The 16,821-nt window shown below is 41.6% G+C and overlaps 1 protein-coding gene across 1 annotated transcript; it reads right to left on the bottom strand.

The window, feature by feature from the left end:
* Positions 1–6,593: 6,593 nt before the first annotated feature.
* On the bottom strand, positions 6,594–12,430 carry LOC138976373 (amine sulfotransferase-like). Its single transcript, XM_070349232.1, has 6 exons — positions 12,087–12,430; positions 10,577–10,809; positions 9,600–9,917; positions 8,909–9,012; positions 7,335–7,497; positions 6,594–6,963 (listed from the first exon to the last, which is right to left on the bottom strand). Exons 2-6 carry the CDS (start codon positions 10,788–10,790, stop codon positions 6,845–6,847), a joined length of 918 nt encoding a protein of 305 aa, XP_070205333.1. The 5' UTR covers positions 10,791–10,809; positions 12,087–12,430; the 3' UTR covers positions 6,594–6,844.
* Positions 12,431–16,821: the final 4,391 nt, after the last annotated feature.

The raw sequence follows: 16,821 nt of genomic DNA, 5'->3' as shown, positions 1-16,821 counted from the left end.
TGAGGATCAATCAAGATGCATTTGGCTACACACAGAGTAGCTAAGAATGACATGCCTGCTATGAACTGAGCACTCAAAAATGGCTAAGATACTCAGAACAATCTGGGTGTTCAGTGATGAGCTCATCAGGTTGTTAGCTTCATCATTTTATGCTCCCTGCGTCTTACAACTTAAGAATGCATTTGACTTCTTCGATTAAGTCATTCGTCAAACATTCAACTTGGTTTGTCACGTAAACAAAATTCGAGAGACTTGCACCGTGTGAGACCTCTAGCTCCGAGTGATTGATTCTAATGAAAGTGTTTTCATAAGAGCTTTACGTTGTTTCTTTCTATCTTTCTTTCTTTATTTGGTGTTTAACGTCGTTTTCAACCATTCAAAGTTATATCGCGACGGGGAAAGGGGGGGGGGGGGGTGGGATACGTTGTTTCTATGGCCATTTTAAAGATACAGTTCTTCTTGTGTAAGCAATCATGTTGACCACAAAAGATTTTCCCAGGCTTTTAAACGGAATAAAAGCATCCTGTAGCTCAAACACATTCCAAAGTCCAACAGCCTGGCTGCTTCCTGTATAGAGTGGGCAATTGTTTGCTGAAGAAAGTGCACAGATTGACATAGGTTTGATTTTAGAAATGATTTCCGCAACGTAATCAACAATGCACTAAAAGAATCCAGACAATCTGGGTCAAATTGTGATTCTATCCGACGTGAAAAGCATGGCCAGATCTGTGGTGTGGGGTACGCCATAAGGATGGTACCTCAAGACAGGACCGGAAGCAGCGTTAATGTAAGTTTACCACCGATGACTGTTTTTGTTGACCAATCCACATGGTTGTCACCGTATGCATGCGCTGGTGCGGTAGTGTAGGGATGGTGTTTTCATAGCCTGTTGTATGAAAGTTTGCCACGGTATATGTGCACAGTAGCCACGGTACACAGATTGTGTTTTCAGTGCGCGAAGTTATATTGTAAGTAACACAAAGACAAAACATCTCATAGGAAGCAGTGTAATGCATTCTCCATTCAAAGAGGAGCCGACACTTCCAGCGATCAATCTAAGAGAAGTTGATGCTTTTAGTATGTTATGCTACTCTTACACTATGCCGAATTGTCCTTGCGAATAGAATTTTCCAATAATTCGCAATGATCGGGACATGGTCGCAAGACATTCGTAAATGTTCTTAACCATTCGCCACCATTCGTCTCTTGTTTCGAACAAAGCAACATGTTTATAATATTGGCAAGGACATCATATTCTTAACGTTTTTGCAACGTACTCGTAAGTATGTGCAAGCCATTTGTAATCATCGCAATGTGTTCGTAACGCTCGCAAGGCATTCGCAACCATTCGTTATGCCTGTCTTACACTGTGCCGAATATCCTTGCGAACATTCGTAATCATCGCAATGTATTCGTCAGGCTCGCAAGGCATTCGCAAACATTCGTTATGCCTGTCTTACACTGTGCTGAATATCCTTGCGAACATTCGTAATCATCGCAATGTATTCGTCAGGCTCGCAAGGCATTCGCAAACATTCGTTATGCCTGTCTTACACTGTGCTGAATATCCTTGCGAACATTCGTAATCATCGCAATGTATTCGTCAGGCTCGCAAGGCATTCGCAACCATTCGTTATGCCTGTCTTACACTGTGCCGAATATCCTTGCGAACATTCGTGATCATCGCAATGTATTCGTCAGGCTCGCAAGGCATTCGCAACCAGTCGTTATGTCTGTCTTACACTGTGCCGAATATCCTTGCGAACATTCTGATTCGTGATCATCGCAATGTATTCGTCAGGCTCGCAAGGCATTCGCCACCATTCGTTGTGTCTGTCTTACACTGTGCCGAATATCCTTGCGAACATTCGTAATCATTGTAATGTATTCGTCAGGCTCGCAAGGCATTTGCAAACATTCGTTATGCCTGTCTTACACTGTGCCGAATATCCTGGCGAATATAGATTCGTATGAATTTGCAATGATCAGTAGACATTTGCAAGCATTCGCAATCATTCCTTATGGCTGTCTTACCACTGTGCCGAATATCCTTGCGAATATGAACATGTTGTATTCGGCACAAAAAAAAGAGACCAATGGATAGAAAAAATAGTGACCATTCGAAGCCTTACGAATCCTTGCGAATGTCGTACGAATGGTTGCGAGTGCTTGCGAATGACTACCGATCATTGCGAATGCATACGAATCCATATACACATTTCTTGCGAGTTTCTTGCGAATGTCCTACGAATGTTTGCGAGTGCTTGCGAATGTGTACCGATCACTGCGAATGCCTTGCGAGCGCTACGAATACCTTTACGATGATTACGAATGGCTTGCGAATACTTTCGAGTACGTTGCGAAAAAGTTAAGAATTGTGTCTATATCCTTATGTATTGAAGATCAACCTATCAGTGTCTCTCTCTCACCCACCCACACCCTTTCTCTCTCTCAACATTTAATTATGTACCCCCCGTACCCACGCACACATACACACAAGCAGAGAGAGAGAAAGAAAGAGTACTAACTGATGCATATTTGTTGGCCAAAATATGCAAATCAACTATAATAATAATAATAATAATAAAACATTCTTTTATAGCGCTGTTCACCGCCAAATGGCAGTCTCATGGCGCTTTACATTAGACATTAAAATTCAACATTTTACATATAAAGAGTTTCCTTGTAGGAAATAACATACAAGCATTACAAAAAACAAAAACAAAAATTCATAGACAACGACCACTTATAGTTATATAAGATAATCTAGAAAAATTGTTTTTAAAAAGATGAAAATACATAAGATAAGTAATAGACACATAGTTACACCTAAAAAGTCTGACAATAAAACAGAACTTACATAAAAGTATCTCTTAGTTTTAACATTGAGGGGGAATCGAGACGAGGGTGGTGGCGTATGTGTGTATGTATGTGTGTGTGTGTGTAGAGCGATTTAGAGAAAACTACTGGACCGATCTTTATGAAATGTCACATTGTCATGAAGTAGAATATGGAATTAAGGAAGTTACTGTTAATGCTTGAAAGTGCTAATGCGTGCTCTGCCCTATCTATTTAATCTGACTCTTTCACTCTAACTCAATCCACTTCACAAACAGAATTTAGAGGATACAGACTTAGTATTTATCCTCAAAAAATCAATACAACATTCTTCACGTCAATAACATAGAAGTACAAATTACAACTCACAACTCACAATTCACAATTCATATTGCTATTGTACTCACTTAGTACAGCAATATTACATCTTCACTCATACAGCAATATTACATCTTCCATAGTATAACAATATGACTTCTTCCATAGTATCGTAATATTACCAGCTATTGTGTTTTCAGCGTAGCAATAGGGTCCGATATTTAGACGAGACAAGTATAATGCGACGAGTCGAAGACGAGTCGCATTATGAGTCTAAATATCGGACCCTATTGCTACGCTGAAAACACAATAGCGATTATATAGCTGTTCTGACCTTGATTTGTTGTTCCAAACTTACAAAATGACAGTTTTTGAGTCGATGCGTTGATCTCAGATTTTGATAGCAGACGCCGTTTCTTATGCGCATTAGTTTTGCGCAGGCGCCACACTGACTTTGAAAAAAAAACTCGATTTGACAACACAGCTGTTAAACAGCTTTTTATTAGTTCATTCGTATACAACAAAAAGAAGTTTGAGTTTTTTTCATTTTGAACAAGACTACTTATGAAGAAGACCAAAACACAACATCAACGGAAAACTAGAAACAACTGAAGAACTAGGATGCAACAAGGGGAGGAGAAGAGAACAGCTAATCCGTACAACGCGAGCAGACGGCAAGAAGTTTTCAGTTTGGGTGAATGGCATTTATACTTGTCTCGTCATGAAGCGAACTTTTCAACCAAAGTTATAATCGACGACATGAATGTTAGTGCCATGGGTTGTACATCAATACTTCAGAGGGGAAGTGGGGTATTTAGTGTGGAGTTACGAGATAAGAAAAGCCGAATGCGAAACTGAGTTTGTGTTAGTCGGCAACTGAGCTCACACAGGCACACAAAAACGGCTGTTCCGTTTTACTCCCCTGTTTGTACTACATCTTTCGACTTTGGGCATTTTGTGGTGTTTAGGGACAGAAAATAATTGGTTTAGTCCTGTTTCATCGGGAAGTTAGCAGAAAAGGGTATGCTATCGACATTTGTAAAGCTGAAAAACATTCCCGAGAAGAATTTCAAGTTGTCAGTGTATGCTGTTGTCGATAGAAACATCGCCGCGTGGTACATATGGGTAAACCTGAACCATGCGTCTTTGTTATTGACAATATGCTTTTGGATATTGAGTAAAATGGCCGACTTCCGTAGCATTATGCTTTGATGATCGGAAGAGACCATCCAATCACAACCCCCGAATTCCCCCACGTGTTCATCAGAATAGCTATATTACTTTATTACGATCTACCGTAAAATCCCTACCAAACGCCCAGTATCTAGCAAACGCCCACCCCCTACTTTCGGCCAAATGTTGTGCAGGGGGGTCACTACCTAGCAAACGCCCACCCTGGTTTTTTTGTTTTTTAAATTTGTTTTAAGACAGTCGGCCTCCTTTATCTACGATTTGTGCACACTGTTCAATGGTTCGCCTTTTTTTTGGAGGGGGGAGGAGGTGATAAAATTATGTCATGTCTTTCAGTGACGTCGTTCAGTGACGTCTTTTATTGAGTGTTTAACACTTCTCTCGTTGACAAGCACTTCCTTTCTAAGCTTATGGTCAGCCATGCCGAAGCACAAATCATATACAGTGACATACAAACTGAAAGCCCTGAGATATCTTGAAAACAAAGCTGCAGGCAATGTTTCGTTATGTGCCCGCGAGTTTTCTTTTGACAGAAAAAAGAATGAGAGAGTGGAGAGAACACAGAAGCATATTAGAACAGCAATACGGGAAAGAAAAGGAAAAAGAAAAGTTGTCTGAAAGACCGCCAGTTAGATCTGAAGAAGTTGAACAAGTTGTGATGGAATACTTGGAATTATTAAGAGGGTCTCCAAACAAGAGAAGAAACTGTGTTTGTGCTGACGTTATTCTGAGAATGAGAAAAATCAAGGTCACTTGTGTTCTTTTTATATTTAGTCAAGTTTTGACTAAATATTTTAACATCGAGGGGGAATCGAAACGAGGGTCGTGGTGTATGTGCGTGTGTGTGTGTGTGTGTGTGTGTCTGTCTGTCTGTGTGTGTGTGTGTGTGTGTGTGTGTAGAGCGATTCAGACTAAACTACTGGACCGATCTTTATGAAATTTGACATGAGAGTTTCTGGGTATGAAATCCCCATACGTTTTTTCATTTTTTTGATAAATGTCTTTTATGACGTCATATCCGGCTTTTCGTGAAAGTTGAGGCGACACTGTCACGCCCTCATTTTTCAACCAAATTGGTTGCAATTTTGGTCAAGTAATCTTCGATGAAGCCCGGACTTCGGTATTGCATTTCAGCTTGGTGGCTTAAAAATTAATTAATGACTTTGGTCATTAAAAATCTGAAAATTGTAAAAAAAAATAAAAATTTATAAAACGATCCAAATTTACGTTTATCTTATTTTCCATCATTTGCTGATTCCAAAAACATATAAATATGTTATATTCGGATTAAAAACAAGCTCTGAAAATTAAATATATAAAAATTATTATCAAAATTAAATTGTCGAAATCAATTTAAAAACACTTTCATCTTATTTCTTGTCGGTTCCTGATTCCAAAAACATATAGATATGATATGTTTGGATTAAAAACACGCTCAGAAAGTTAAAACAAAGAGAGGTACAGAAAAGCGTGCTATCCTTCTTAGCGCAACTACTACCCCGCTCTTCTTGTCAATTTCACTGCCTTTGCCATGAGCGGTGGACTGACGATGCTACGAGTATACGGTCTTGCTGAAAAATGGCATTGCGTTCAGTTTCATTCTGTGAGTTCGACAGCTACTTGACTAAATGTTGTATTTTCGCCTTACGCGACTTGTTTTTTCTATCACAGAATCTTGATCTTTATTTGCGTAAACAAACGGTGTGTTTATTTTATTTTTTATTAAAATTGCATAAATCACATGGTTGTATCACTTTTTTTCCTCGTGAAAATGTGATGACACTTTATCTTGCAAAGGGGTGTATACCTAGCAAACGCCCACCCCCTACTTTTACCCGAAATATCATGTGCGGAGGGGGGGTGGGCGTATGCTAGGGATGTTACGGTAATACCAAAACAATTAGTTTTTTTTTTAAATGTTTTAAACATTTAACACATAAATAAATGAAAGTAAGCGTTCTACGACATGACAGTGCAGTAGACTTTCATCCCCTTTTATTATTGTAACGCTTGTTATTCTCTCAGGTGCCAGGGGATTGGTTTGGCATAACTCTCACTTACTCTACATGTCGCATGCATCAAAAGCGCTTACTTCCCTTCGTTTTCAACTTCTTAAACACGCGCCCTGCCTCGTTCATTTGTTTACGATTCTAAAGAGAATACAAAAACAAAGAGACTGCCAACATTCCAAAATTCAGAATCAAAAAACAAGAAAGGTAAGTTGTTGGAACGTTGGTTCTTGACAATAACAAACGTTCCAACAACCTACCTTTCTTGTTTTTGTATCCTGAATTTTGGAACGTTGGTAGTCTCTTTGTTTTTGGATTTGATTCAAAAGAGAGTTTCTTGTGCAGAATGACAAGTAGGTGCATGTTTCGTTCGTGACACAGTTATCAGAAGGACAGTAGCGGCGGAAGAAAGGCTAGGTAGCAGCCGTCTCTCTCATCATCTGATCCATTGATGCGTAATGAATTGATGGTGTATATTTCGGGGTGCATTAGTTAGAAGGGCAGTAGCGGCGGAAGAAGGGGCAGGTAGCAGAGCTCTCTCTCATCATCTGATCCATTCGCACGCTCTGGGCAACCGTGAGATGACTCTTCCATCCCTCGGATTCACCTGTTAAATGAAGGATAAAAAAATAACAAGGTTTCAAGGAATTTATGTTATAATTATGTTTGTACACTCGGCTTACCCCCGCCTTAAAATTAGCCAGAATAAAATATGTGGAAACAAAGCACAGGTGTCTTTGTTATATGTGAGGAAGGTAACTTGTTGTTGTTGTTGTTGTTGTTGTTGTTGTTGTTGTTGTTGTTATTGTTGTTGTTGTTGTTGATTGGTGTTGCTGTTGTTGTTGTTGCTGCTGCTGCTGTTGATGACGTTAAACACGCATGTATATTGATATCATATCATTGTCATGCACTGGAAGTGTAAACTATATCTACCCCCCCCCCCCGACCTACCCACATTTCACAAATACACACACACACCTTTGCGGTAGAAGTTCATGGCGTTGAGTTGCTCAGTGTCGCGTTTTTCCTCCTCCTTCTTCTGGTTGTTAAACGTGACAGCCTCAGCGATCTGGGAGCACAGCTCATCCGACGCCTTCACGTTGAGATGGGCAGCAAGCTTATTGATGCTACCTGTAGGGTCCTGGGAAACACAAATAGAGAGGAAACAGCCCTTAGATCGATTCCAATGTTATACCGTACGATTCGACATTACAAATAATGCTACACTCCCTTTGCAAAAAAAAAAGTCCTAAAAGATTAATTAAATGTCGTAGAATAGACAAAGAAAAAACACTCTTTGTGACGGTTACATTTGATTTATTCATCTGAGTATCTTCCCTTGTTTGTGATGCTTGTTGCTACGTACGCGACCGCATCATAGACGGCACTAGTCGTCCTCCGGCAGGCAACGTTTCTGGATTACTTTTCGTTTCCAACATTGTAAAAAAAAAAAGCAGCGCCCTGAAGCGCATTCACGCACTTTGATTTGATCAATTACCATACTTGTGGTGCGTTTTAGAGCAAATGCTACCGTGTGCGCCTAGATTAAGGTATGATTGTCCTTGTCCAAAACCCGAAACACCACACGCTACCAAGCCACTCTCCAGCCCCTTTATTGGGCATAATAATGCTATCATAGTAGATTGTACGATGATACCGCCTTCGTTTATAACTGTTGCTAAGCACGAGATCACTTCTGGTACATGTACTTCCAACACATAATGTCTTCGCGTTCCATTTCTGTTCAATGACTTGTTGTACCATGTCATACTTTCACAACATAATATCCACGTTCTCCAAGATTTGAGCTGAGGTTCTATTTGGACCTGCAGACTTAGCTACATACTTGTTTGTGCACGTGCATGGTGACATACTGTATGATTAGTGTCATGAACGTATGACCGGGGTGTCTAACTATGGGATCACTGCACCATTGATTACTGAAGATTGTATCACTTTCCCTATCCAACTTATCACTCCGGCAGCTTGCAAGCGAGTTTGTTTGTTTGTTTGTTTGTTTGTTTGTTTGTTTGTTTGTTTGCTTAACGCCCAGCCGACCACGAAGGGCCATATCAGGGCGGTGCTGCTTTGACATATAACGTGCGCCACACACAAGACAGAAGTCGCAGCACAGGCTTCATGTCTCACCCAGTCACATTATTCTGACACCGGACCAACCAGTCCTAGCACTAACCCCATAATGCCAGACGCCAGGCGGAGGAGCCACTAGATTGCCAATTTTAAAGTCTTAGGTATGACCCGGCCGGGGTTTGAACCCGCGACCTCCCGATCACGGGGCGGACGCCTTACCACTAGGCCAACCGTGCCGGTGCAAGCGAGTTATATGTACGATTCAAAGATAAGTTCAAAATGTGTATCATAAATGTGTGTCTGTCTGTATGGTTGTAAACGTAACGTTTTGTTTTGTTAATAACTAAACGTCCTATTAACTTACAATTCCTGGCTTTTTTTTTATTCTGAAGATTGTATTACCTTGGCTTTCTATGTAGAACTTTGAACAAAAAGAATCAAGCAGAGATTAATGTACTGACCTCTTTCATGTCTTCATACGCCAGGTGAAAGATGCTGACATCGGGGTTGTTCTTCTCGTACTCCTGTACTGTGTTGAAGTAGTAAGACTGGCTCTTCGTGGGAGCTGAAATCAGAGAAAACGATATAGGCCCTCAGCTATGCACTCTAACGATCAAAACTGGTCCACACAAGGCTGGAACACATTAGGGTTGTTCCGTTTATAAGCATCGAGAGATAAAAGGCTCTCGATTTAGCAGCAGCAGCAAAAAAACAACAGAAACAGCTCAACGGGAGCAGCGCATATAAGAGAGGGAGAGAGACAGAGACAGAGATAGACGTAGATAGAGGTAGAGAGAGAGAGACACGGAGAGACACATAGAGGCAGAGAGAGAGAGAGGGGGGGGGGGGGTGAGAGGAGAAAGCAAACAAGAGAGCTAGAAGGTAGATAGATAGATAGAGAGAGAGAGAGAGAGAGAGAGAGAGAGAGAGAGAGAGAGAGAGAGAGAGAGAGAGAGAGTCAGACAGACAAACAGACACACACACAGACACACAGACACACACACACACACACACACACACACACACACACACACACACACACACACACACACACACACAGATAAACTGACGAAGACAGAATGAGAGGGACAAAGATAAACAGAATTACATGTACGAGTTTTATCATCAAGGATCGACAGCTAGGTTTCTCACCATTCCCAGAAGCCCAATTTTTAATCAGTTCGTCAAGCGTCATATTCGGCATACGGCCCCCTTTCTGCATGTGGAAGAACAAGGACACCAAGACGGCCTTGGGATGTCGGTAAACGTGAACGACCTTGACCCGACCGTCCTCGAGCTGCTCGGGCAGAAGGTCAAAGGGCAGGTGTGCCATATGAACTCGAGGGGACTCGGCCTTGTCAATGACCTCGGTCAGCATCAAGTCCAGCATAGCGCTGTCCGGGGAGCGGTCACTGTACTCCGCACTGCCGTGAACCAGCATGTCCAGAACTCGCCACAGCCAGTGAGTGCCTGGAAACAACATTGTGAAAAGGATAAGAAAGCCTGTTTGTTTCACAAGTTGTTGTCATGACAACCGTCACTGTACTCCGCGATGCCGTGAACCAGCATGTCTAGAACTCGCCACATCCAGTGAGTGCCTGCAAAATAATGTGAAAATGATCATTAAAAAGCCGTTTTCTTTGACACGTTGTTGTCATGACAACGGTTACTGTACTCCGCACCTCTGTACTGCTGAAGGGACATTAAAACCCAAAAAAAACAACCAACCAACCGCACCTCTGTGAACCAGCATGTCCAGAACTCGCCACAGCCAGTGAGTGCCTGAAATACAACATTGTGAAAACGATCAAAGGGCAATGTTAAAGGGGTATGTGTGTGTGTGTGTCTGTTTGTCTACGTGTCTATTTTTGAGTGTGTGTGTGTGTGTGTGTGTGTGTGTGTGTGTGTGTGTGTGTGTGTGTGTGTGTGTGTGTGTGTCTGTGTTTGGATTCTAGTGCGTATATGACGCAGGGATCCACAATTTCGGGAGCACTGCTACACTTATACACACCTGACTTGGGGTAGGTACACAGCAAAACGTCCGAGTCCCGCAGCTGCAAGTTCTTCACTTAGTGCGTATATGACGCAGGGATCCACAATTTCGGGAGCACTGCTACACTTATACACACCTGACTTGGGGTAGGTACACAGCAAAACGTCCGAGTCCCGCAGCTGCAAGTTCTTCACTTTGGGCAGGTGAACCTCAAGAGGCTCAAACATATACGCCATCATCATACCCCTGTAGGGAGCCATCTTCAACTTGGTGGGGTCCAGGCGGGTAGGGAGGTCTTTGCTGGTCACCTGGGGGACATCGGCTTTGGCAGTGGGGTCCGTTGATGACATGATGGTGCTTGATATCTGTCTGCAGAAAAGAAGTTAAGGTTAATTCTTTTCGGGGAAAATGTTGTTTCAGATGCTTTCTTTGTTTACATCGTTGAAGTCGCCTTTAGAGTCGTCGTCGTCGTCGTCGTCATGATTACCGTCATCGCCGTCGTTGTTGTCGTCGTCGTCATCAACATCGTCGTCGTTGGTGATGTCGTCGTCGTCGTCGTCGTCATCGTCACAAATTACCGGCATCGCCGTCGTTGTTGTCGTCGTCATCAACATCGTCGTTGGTAATGTTGAGACAATAAGCTACGTGTCACTGTCACGGAGGATGAGAAGAATTTTAATCTTCTCAAATCGAAGGAAGGGGCACAGCCTCGCTGTGGCAAACGCGGATAGAAACGCTTTCTGGGTTTGTTAGCGCACTCCAAGAGTGCACTAACAGTTTTAAGCGCATTGCCATTAGCCATTCAACTGTTTCACATCAGTCATGTGCCACCAGTACTTACTGACAATTATGATTTATATTACTATTAAGGCAGTCATACCCTGTTTTCGGGGGATATTCGGTAAATGAACTGAATGTACCAACGATTTAAGACTGGTCAGTGGATAACGACAGCAGACAATGGACATGAAACACTTACCAAACAGAGTGAAACAGACTGGAAAAGAGACACCCAGACAGGGCTGATCACATGTACCCAAATGGTATTCTTCTACCGTGTATGCAATGATTATTCCAAAGGTTCTTGCTTGACAATCAAATGTTCTTGCGTTAAATGTAGACCTGGGCCCAATCTGTGTTCCGTAGAGTGTGTATGATTCGGATACACTGATTTATGCATTTGCATGCTCTGTTTAGTTCACTAATGCAGTGTCACGGCATTGGTACTTGTTAGAAACACTGACTGATAACATGCTTGTCAAAAAAGGGGCTATCAACTTAAGCTTGCAGTCATGCAGGCAGACGCTGAGACAGATTGTCAAACAAACACACACACACACACACACACACACACACATTCGCACGCGCGCGCACACACACACACACACACATTCGCACGCACACACACACACACAAACACCCCCTCTCACACACACACATACACACACACACACACACACACACACACACTGTCCATGTCTGTGGCTGTGAGGTATATATCTAATGTACTCAGAACGATAGTAACAAGTACAGTGTAGGCTACCAAAACGGACAAACAATTAACGTTGTTTGTGGGTGGATGGTGACTCTGAGTATGACAAGTCAATAGGAAAGATCAACACAACAAATTGCCATGCCAAACTCACCAAGAAAAACAGAAAGACGAGAAACACTGTACTGATGCCCAACTACACGTACCATCATCTGAATCGTCTAGCTCCTGCTTTCAAGTCTGCACTAATAATGACCAAGAAGACGCCTTCGGTACATGTGTACTGAACGTGTGCACCTTAACTTGACTGAACAGCCACAGGCGCATGCTGTTTATATAATAATGCCACAGGGGCGCTTAAAGGTTAGCTCCCTTATCCCCTTCGTGTCGTAATCTCTGATCTGGCCTGGCTTTACATGGAATTTAACTAGTTTTCAACTTGCGCACATACACAAAATCAGCACCTCTCTGCAGAGTTAGATGTTGATGATCACATCATTTTGCAAAGCCACACATGTTATTAGTTTTTATTTTGGGGGGGGGTTGTTTTTGTTTTTGTTTTTGTTAAATCAATTCATCAAAGAAACAAACAATCCAAATCACGGCAGCAAGCAGTCAGTGTGTCGATTTTGAAGAGGGGAAGGAAAGGTGATCTCCTACTGTACAAGGTGAAGTGTGTGTGTGTGTGTGTGTGTGTGTGTGTGTGTGTGTGTGTGTGTGTGTGTGTGTGTGTGTGTGTGTGTGTGTGTGTGTGTACGTATGTATGTATGTTTGTGGGTCTGCATGTGTCTGCACAATGTCTGCATGTGTGTTCATATCACTGTCTGTGTGTTACATAGTGTTTTGTTATCAGAGTCACGTCGGATGTTTATATATTTTGATTGCTTGTATAATTATTTAGTTGAAGGTCTATCGAGGAAAACTCAACGCATACATACCATGGATAGTAGTATGGATAACACATTATCTCAGTATGTGTTGTGACTTATATCACCGGATTTGGTCATATGTTTCACGTATTTTCAGCCCTGATAATGTTCATAGTCATGTACAACAAAGAGTGAATTATTACGACTGCTAGAGGAATTTAATACAAACAAATATCACAGTTAAAACGCATAACATACAAGCAAGACTATCCAGACATACATTGAAACAATGATATACAGGGGAGGTAACATGACTGCTGCAATTCAAAGGGCAGCTACTAAGGGTTGTGTCCCTTGCCATGTGTAGAATCCTGTGATTTCATTAATAGTATGATTTTATAAATAATACGGACGTGATGCGCATTACGCCAACCAAAGATTAATGTAGAATACGGATTCCGTGCACTACAGGAGTATTGCTCTCGTTATAATTAAGTCACTGAAAACAGAGTTTAACTCTGCAGAATGAATACTGGGTGGCCGAGTGGTAACGCACTTGCGTTCGGAAGCGAGAGGTTGCGTGTTCAGGCCTGGGTCAGGCCGCACTTTTCTCCCCCCTTTCCTAACCTAGGTGGTGGATTCAAGTGCTAGTCTTTCGGATGAGACGAAAAACCGAGGTCCTTTTGTGTACACTACATTGGGGTGTGCACGTTAAAGATCCCACGATTGACAAAAGGGTCTTTCCTGGCAAAATTGTATTGGCATAGATAAAAATGTCCACCAAATACCCGTGTGACTTGGAATAAAGTGTAGAAAATTCCATCTCACACGGCATTAAGTCTCAGGGCTTGGAAACATGAATACACGCATGCAGGAGAAAAAAAAATGGGTAGCGCCGTATACTGTATGGCAGCTCGCTTTCCCCAGGGAGAAAGCTGCAGCCCGAATTTCTGTGAGGTTACCCTCATGGACTATATAAAATCTTATCCTTATCCTTCCTGCAGACTTCTGTTCTAGTCTTGGTTGCACATCATTGCACCGCTTTGCGCCTTAGTCATTAAACACAGATTTTACAAATAATAAGAATAATAATGTGGAATCAATATTTTGTGTTGTCTTGGTTACAGCTTGTTCATGCCCTAATATTCCTTATAACCATGTATAGAAACAAAGACAATTAATAGTGGAGAATGATTCTTCCGTGCAGACATTTCCAACACAATAACTATCATTCCATGCCCTGCACTTACGTATCACTGTCACACACAAAAAGTGTATTACTCGTGCAGAATGACAAGTCTGTACATAGACTTAAGAACGAGTTTTGGTTTTCATGCCCTAACAATGTTCAACCATTAAGAACAAAATAAGTTACACAGTCATGTTGGTGTTGTTGGATTTTTTAATCCGCAAAATTAATTCTTTAACAATTGCTCGCTCTTTAGGTCTACGTAGGGCACCTAGGATGTTCCCGTTTGGTGAGCGTTCAAATGAAAGCGTGTTTGTACTGTGTGTAAAAGCCGTACAGTATATGTGATGGTTTACGGGAGGCTTACTGTGCCTTTAAGATTTTCTAGTGCAGAATGACAAGTTGGTGCATGTTTCGTGAAACATTAATCAGAATAAGGACAGTAGCGGTGAAAGAAAGGGCAGGTGCAGGCCCTCTCTCTCATCTTCTGATCCATTCGTGTGTAATGAATTGATGGTGTAAATTAATGTTCGTGGTGCATTACTCAGAAGGGCAGTAGCGGCGGAAGAAGAGGCAGGTCGGAGCCCTCTCTCTCATCATCTGATCCATTCGCTCGCTCTGGGCAACCGTCAGGTGATTCTTCCATCCCTCGGATTCACCTGTTAAATTCAGGATAACAACAAAACAAGGTTTCAAGTAATGTATGTAATAATGATGTATGTACATTCGGCTTACCCCCGCACGCACACACACACATAATTATACACACATACACACAAACACACACACACACACACACAAACACAAACACAAACACACCCACACACACACCCACACACACACACGCACACACAAACACAAACATACACACACACACAAGCACACACACACACGCACACACACACACACACACACACACACACACACACACACACACACACACACACACACACATCTTTGCGGTAGAGGTTCATGGCGTTGAGTTGCTCAGTGTCGCGTTTTTCCTCCTCCTTCTTCTGGTTGTTAAAAGCACAGCTCATCGCATCCGACGTCTTCACGTTGAGATGGGCAGCAAGCTTCTTGATGCTGCCTGCAGCGTTCTTGGAAAACACAAAATAATGTTAATAACACTTATTAATCGAATACAATTCTCGCGATTTTAAGTGTCTAGTCTTTGTTTTGTTTTTTTCTGTTTTCCCCCCAACCAAACTGCATTCACATCTACATTAGAACAGTTATGTAACAATAAACACATCGTTCACAGCACTTTCTTTCTTTCTTTATTTGGTGTTTAACGTCGTTTTCAACCACGAAGGTTATATCGCGACGAGGGAAAGGGGGGAGATATGGGATAGGGGAAAGGGGGGAGATGGGATAGAGCCACTTGTTAAGTGTTTCTTGTTCACAAAAGCACTAATAAAAAAATTGCTCCAGGGGCTTGCAACGTAGTACAATATATGACCTTACTGGGAGAATGCAAGTTTCCAGTACAAAGGACTAAACATTTCTTACATACTGCTTGACTAAAATCTTTACAAACATTGACTATATTCTATACAAGAACCACTTAACAAGGGTAAAAGGAGAAACAGAATCCGTTAGTCGCCTCTTACGACATGCTGGGTGCAGAGAAATAAGGATTGGAAAAGAAGAATTTGGTAAGTGAAATAAAGGTGATGGATCCAGTCAGGTAGAAATAAGACAACAAGAAAAGAATTGGAAAACTGCAGGGAATAGTAGGGAGAGTTTTCTTGGAAGGAAATATAGGTGAAAGGACTGGTAAGGCAGAAATAAGACAAAAGAAGAGAAGTAAAGGGGTGGGGTAGCTCTGTTTAAACGCTCCCGCCGCGTGAAGGCGACCCCATGGGAGCTTCACAGCACTTGCTGAACGTGTACTTATTTGTGTGTCTAATCAAATATGATTGGCAAACTTTGGTAAAGTGTTCTAACTTATTCTCGACCGACTGACGCTGCCTTTGTAGTTGTTCCTTTCTTTCTTTCTTTCTTTCTTTCTTTCTTTCTTTCTTTCTTTCTTTATTTGGTGTTTTACGTCGTTTTCAACCGTTCAAGGTTATATCGCGACGGCTTTGTAGTTGAAGAAGTCATCAAATATACGATGTTCAAACCTGAATCACCAACACATTGTTAAATTATTTCATAACCCCTTTAGGCGTACAATTCTGCAGTTTTAGTAGATATTTGTTTATGAAACCTCACCAAGTAACAACTTGTATGAATATACACATGATCACTTCTGGCACGTACACAGTATAATGTATTCGCGTTCAATTTCTGTTCAGTGACTAGTTGTACATTGTGATAATGACATCATCAATGGAAACTGTGTAAATTGTATTTATTTATTTCAATGTGCATTTTTATTTGCTTTTGGGTTGTGTATGTTTTTGTGGGGCGCTTTGTACTCGGATTTGCGCCATATACATTTCCTCATTAACATTATTATCACATAATATCAACTTTCTGCCAGATTTGTGCTGTGGTTTTATTGTTTACCCCAAGACTAAGACAAATAATTATGTTGCACGTTCATGTAGACAATGTATGCTGTATGATTGACGTCATTAACGTATGGGTAGAGGTGTCTCAGCATGCGATCACTGCAACTATGAATTTTGAAGATTATATTAATTACTATGGGTATATGTGTAGAACTTTGAACTTACACAAATAATCAAGCAGAGATTAATGTACTGACCTCTTTCATGTCTTCATACGCCAGGTGAAAGATGCTGACATTGGGGTTGTTCTTCTCATATTCCTGTATTGAGTCGAAGTAAGAAGACTGGTTCTTAATTGCAGCTGAAATAAGA

Source organism: Littorina saxatilis, linkage group LG9, assembly GCF_037325665.1.
Source record: "Littorina saxatilis isolate snail1 linkage group LG9, US_GU_Lsax_2.0, whole genome shotgun sequence".
Lineage (NCBI taxonomy): Eukaryota > Metazoa > Mollusca > Gastropoda > Littorinimorpha > Littorinidae > Littorina > Littorina saxatilis.
This window is presented reverse-complemented; position numbering and strand designations above follow the sequence as displayed.

Bases quoted from the DNA above. Each gene is read 5' to 3' on its own strand.
- LOC138976373 (XM_070349232.1), bottom strand. From the start codon at position 10,790: ATGTCATCAACGGACCCCACTGCCAAAGCCGATGTCCCCCAGGTGACC. The intron at 9,013-9,599 runs GTGAGAAACCTA...CTCTGATTTCAG, and splicing joins AAATTGGGCTTCTGGGAATG to CTCCCACGAAGAGCCAGTCT. The intron at 7,498-8,908 runs GTCAGTACATTA...TGTGTTTCCCAG, and splicing joins CGTATGAAGACATGAAAGAG to GACCCTACAGGTAGCATCAA.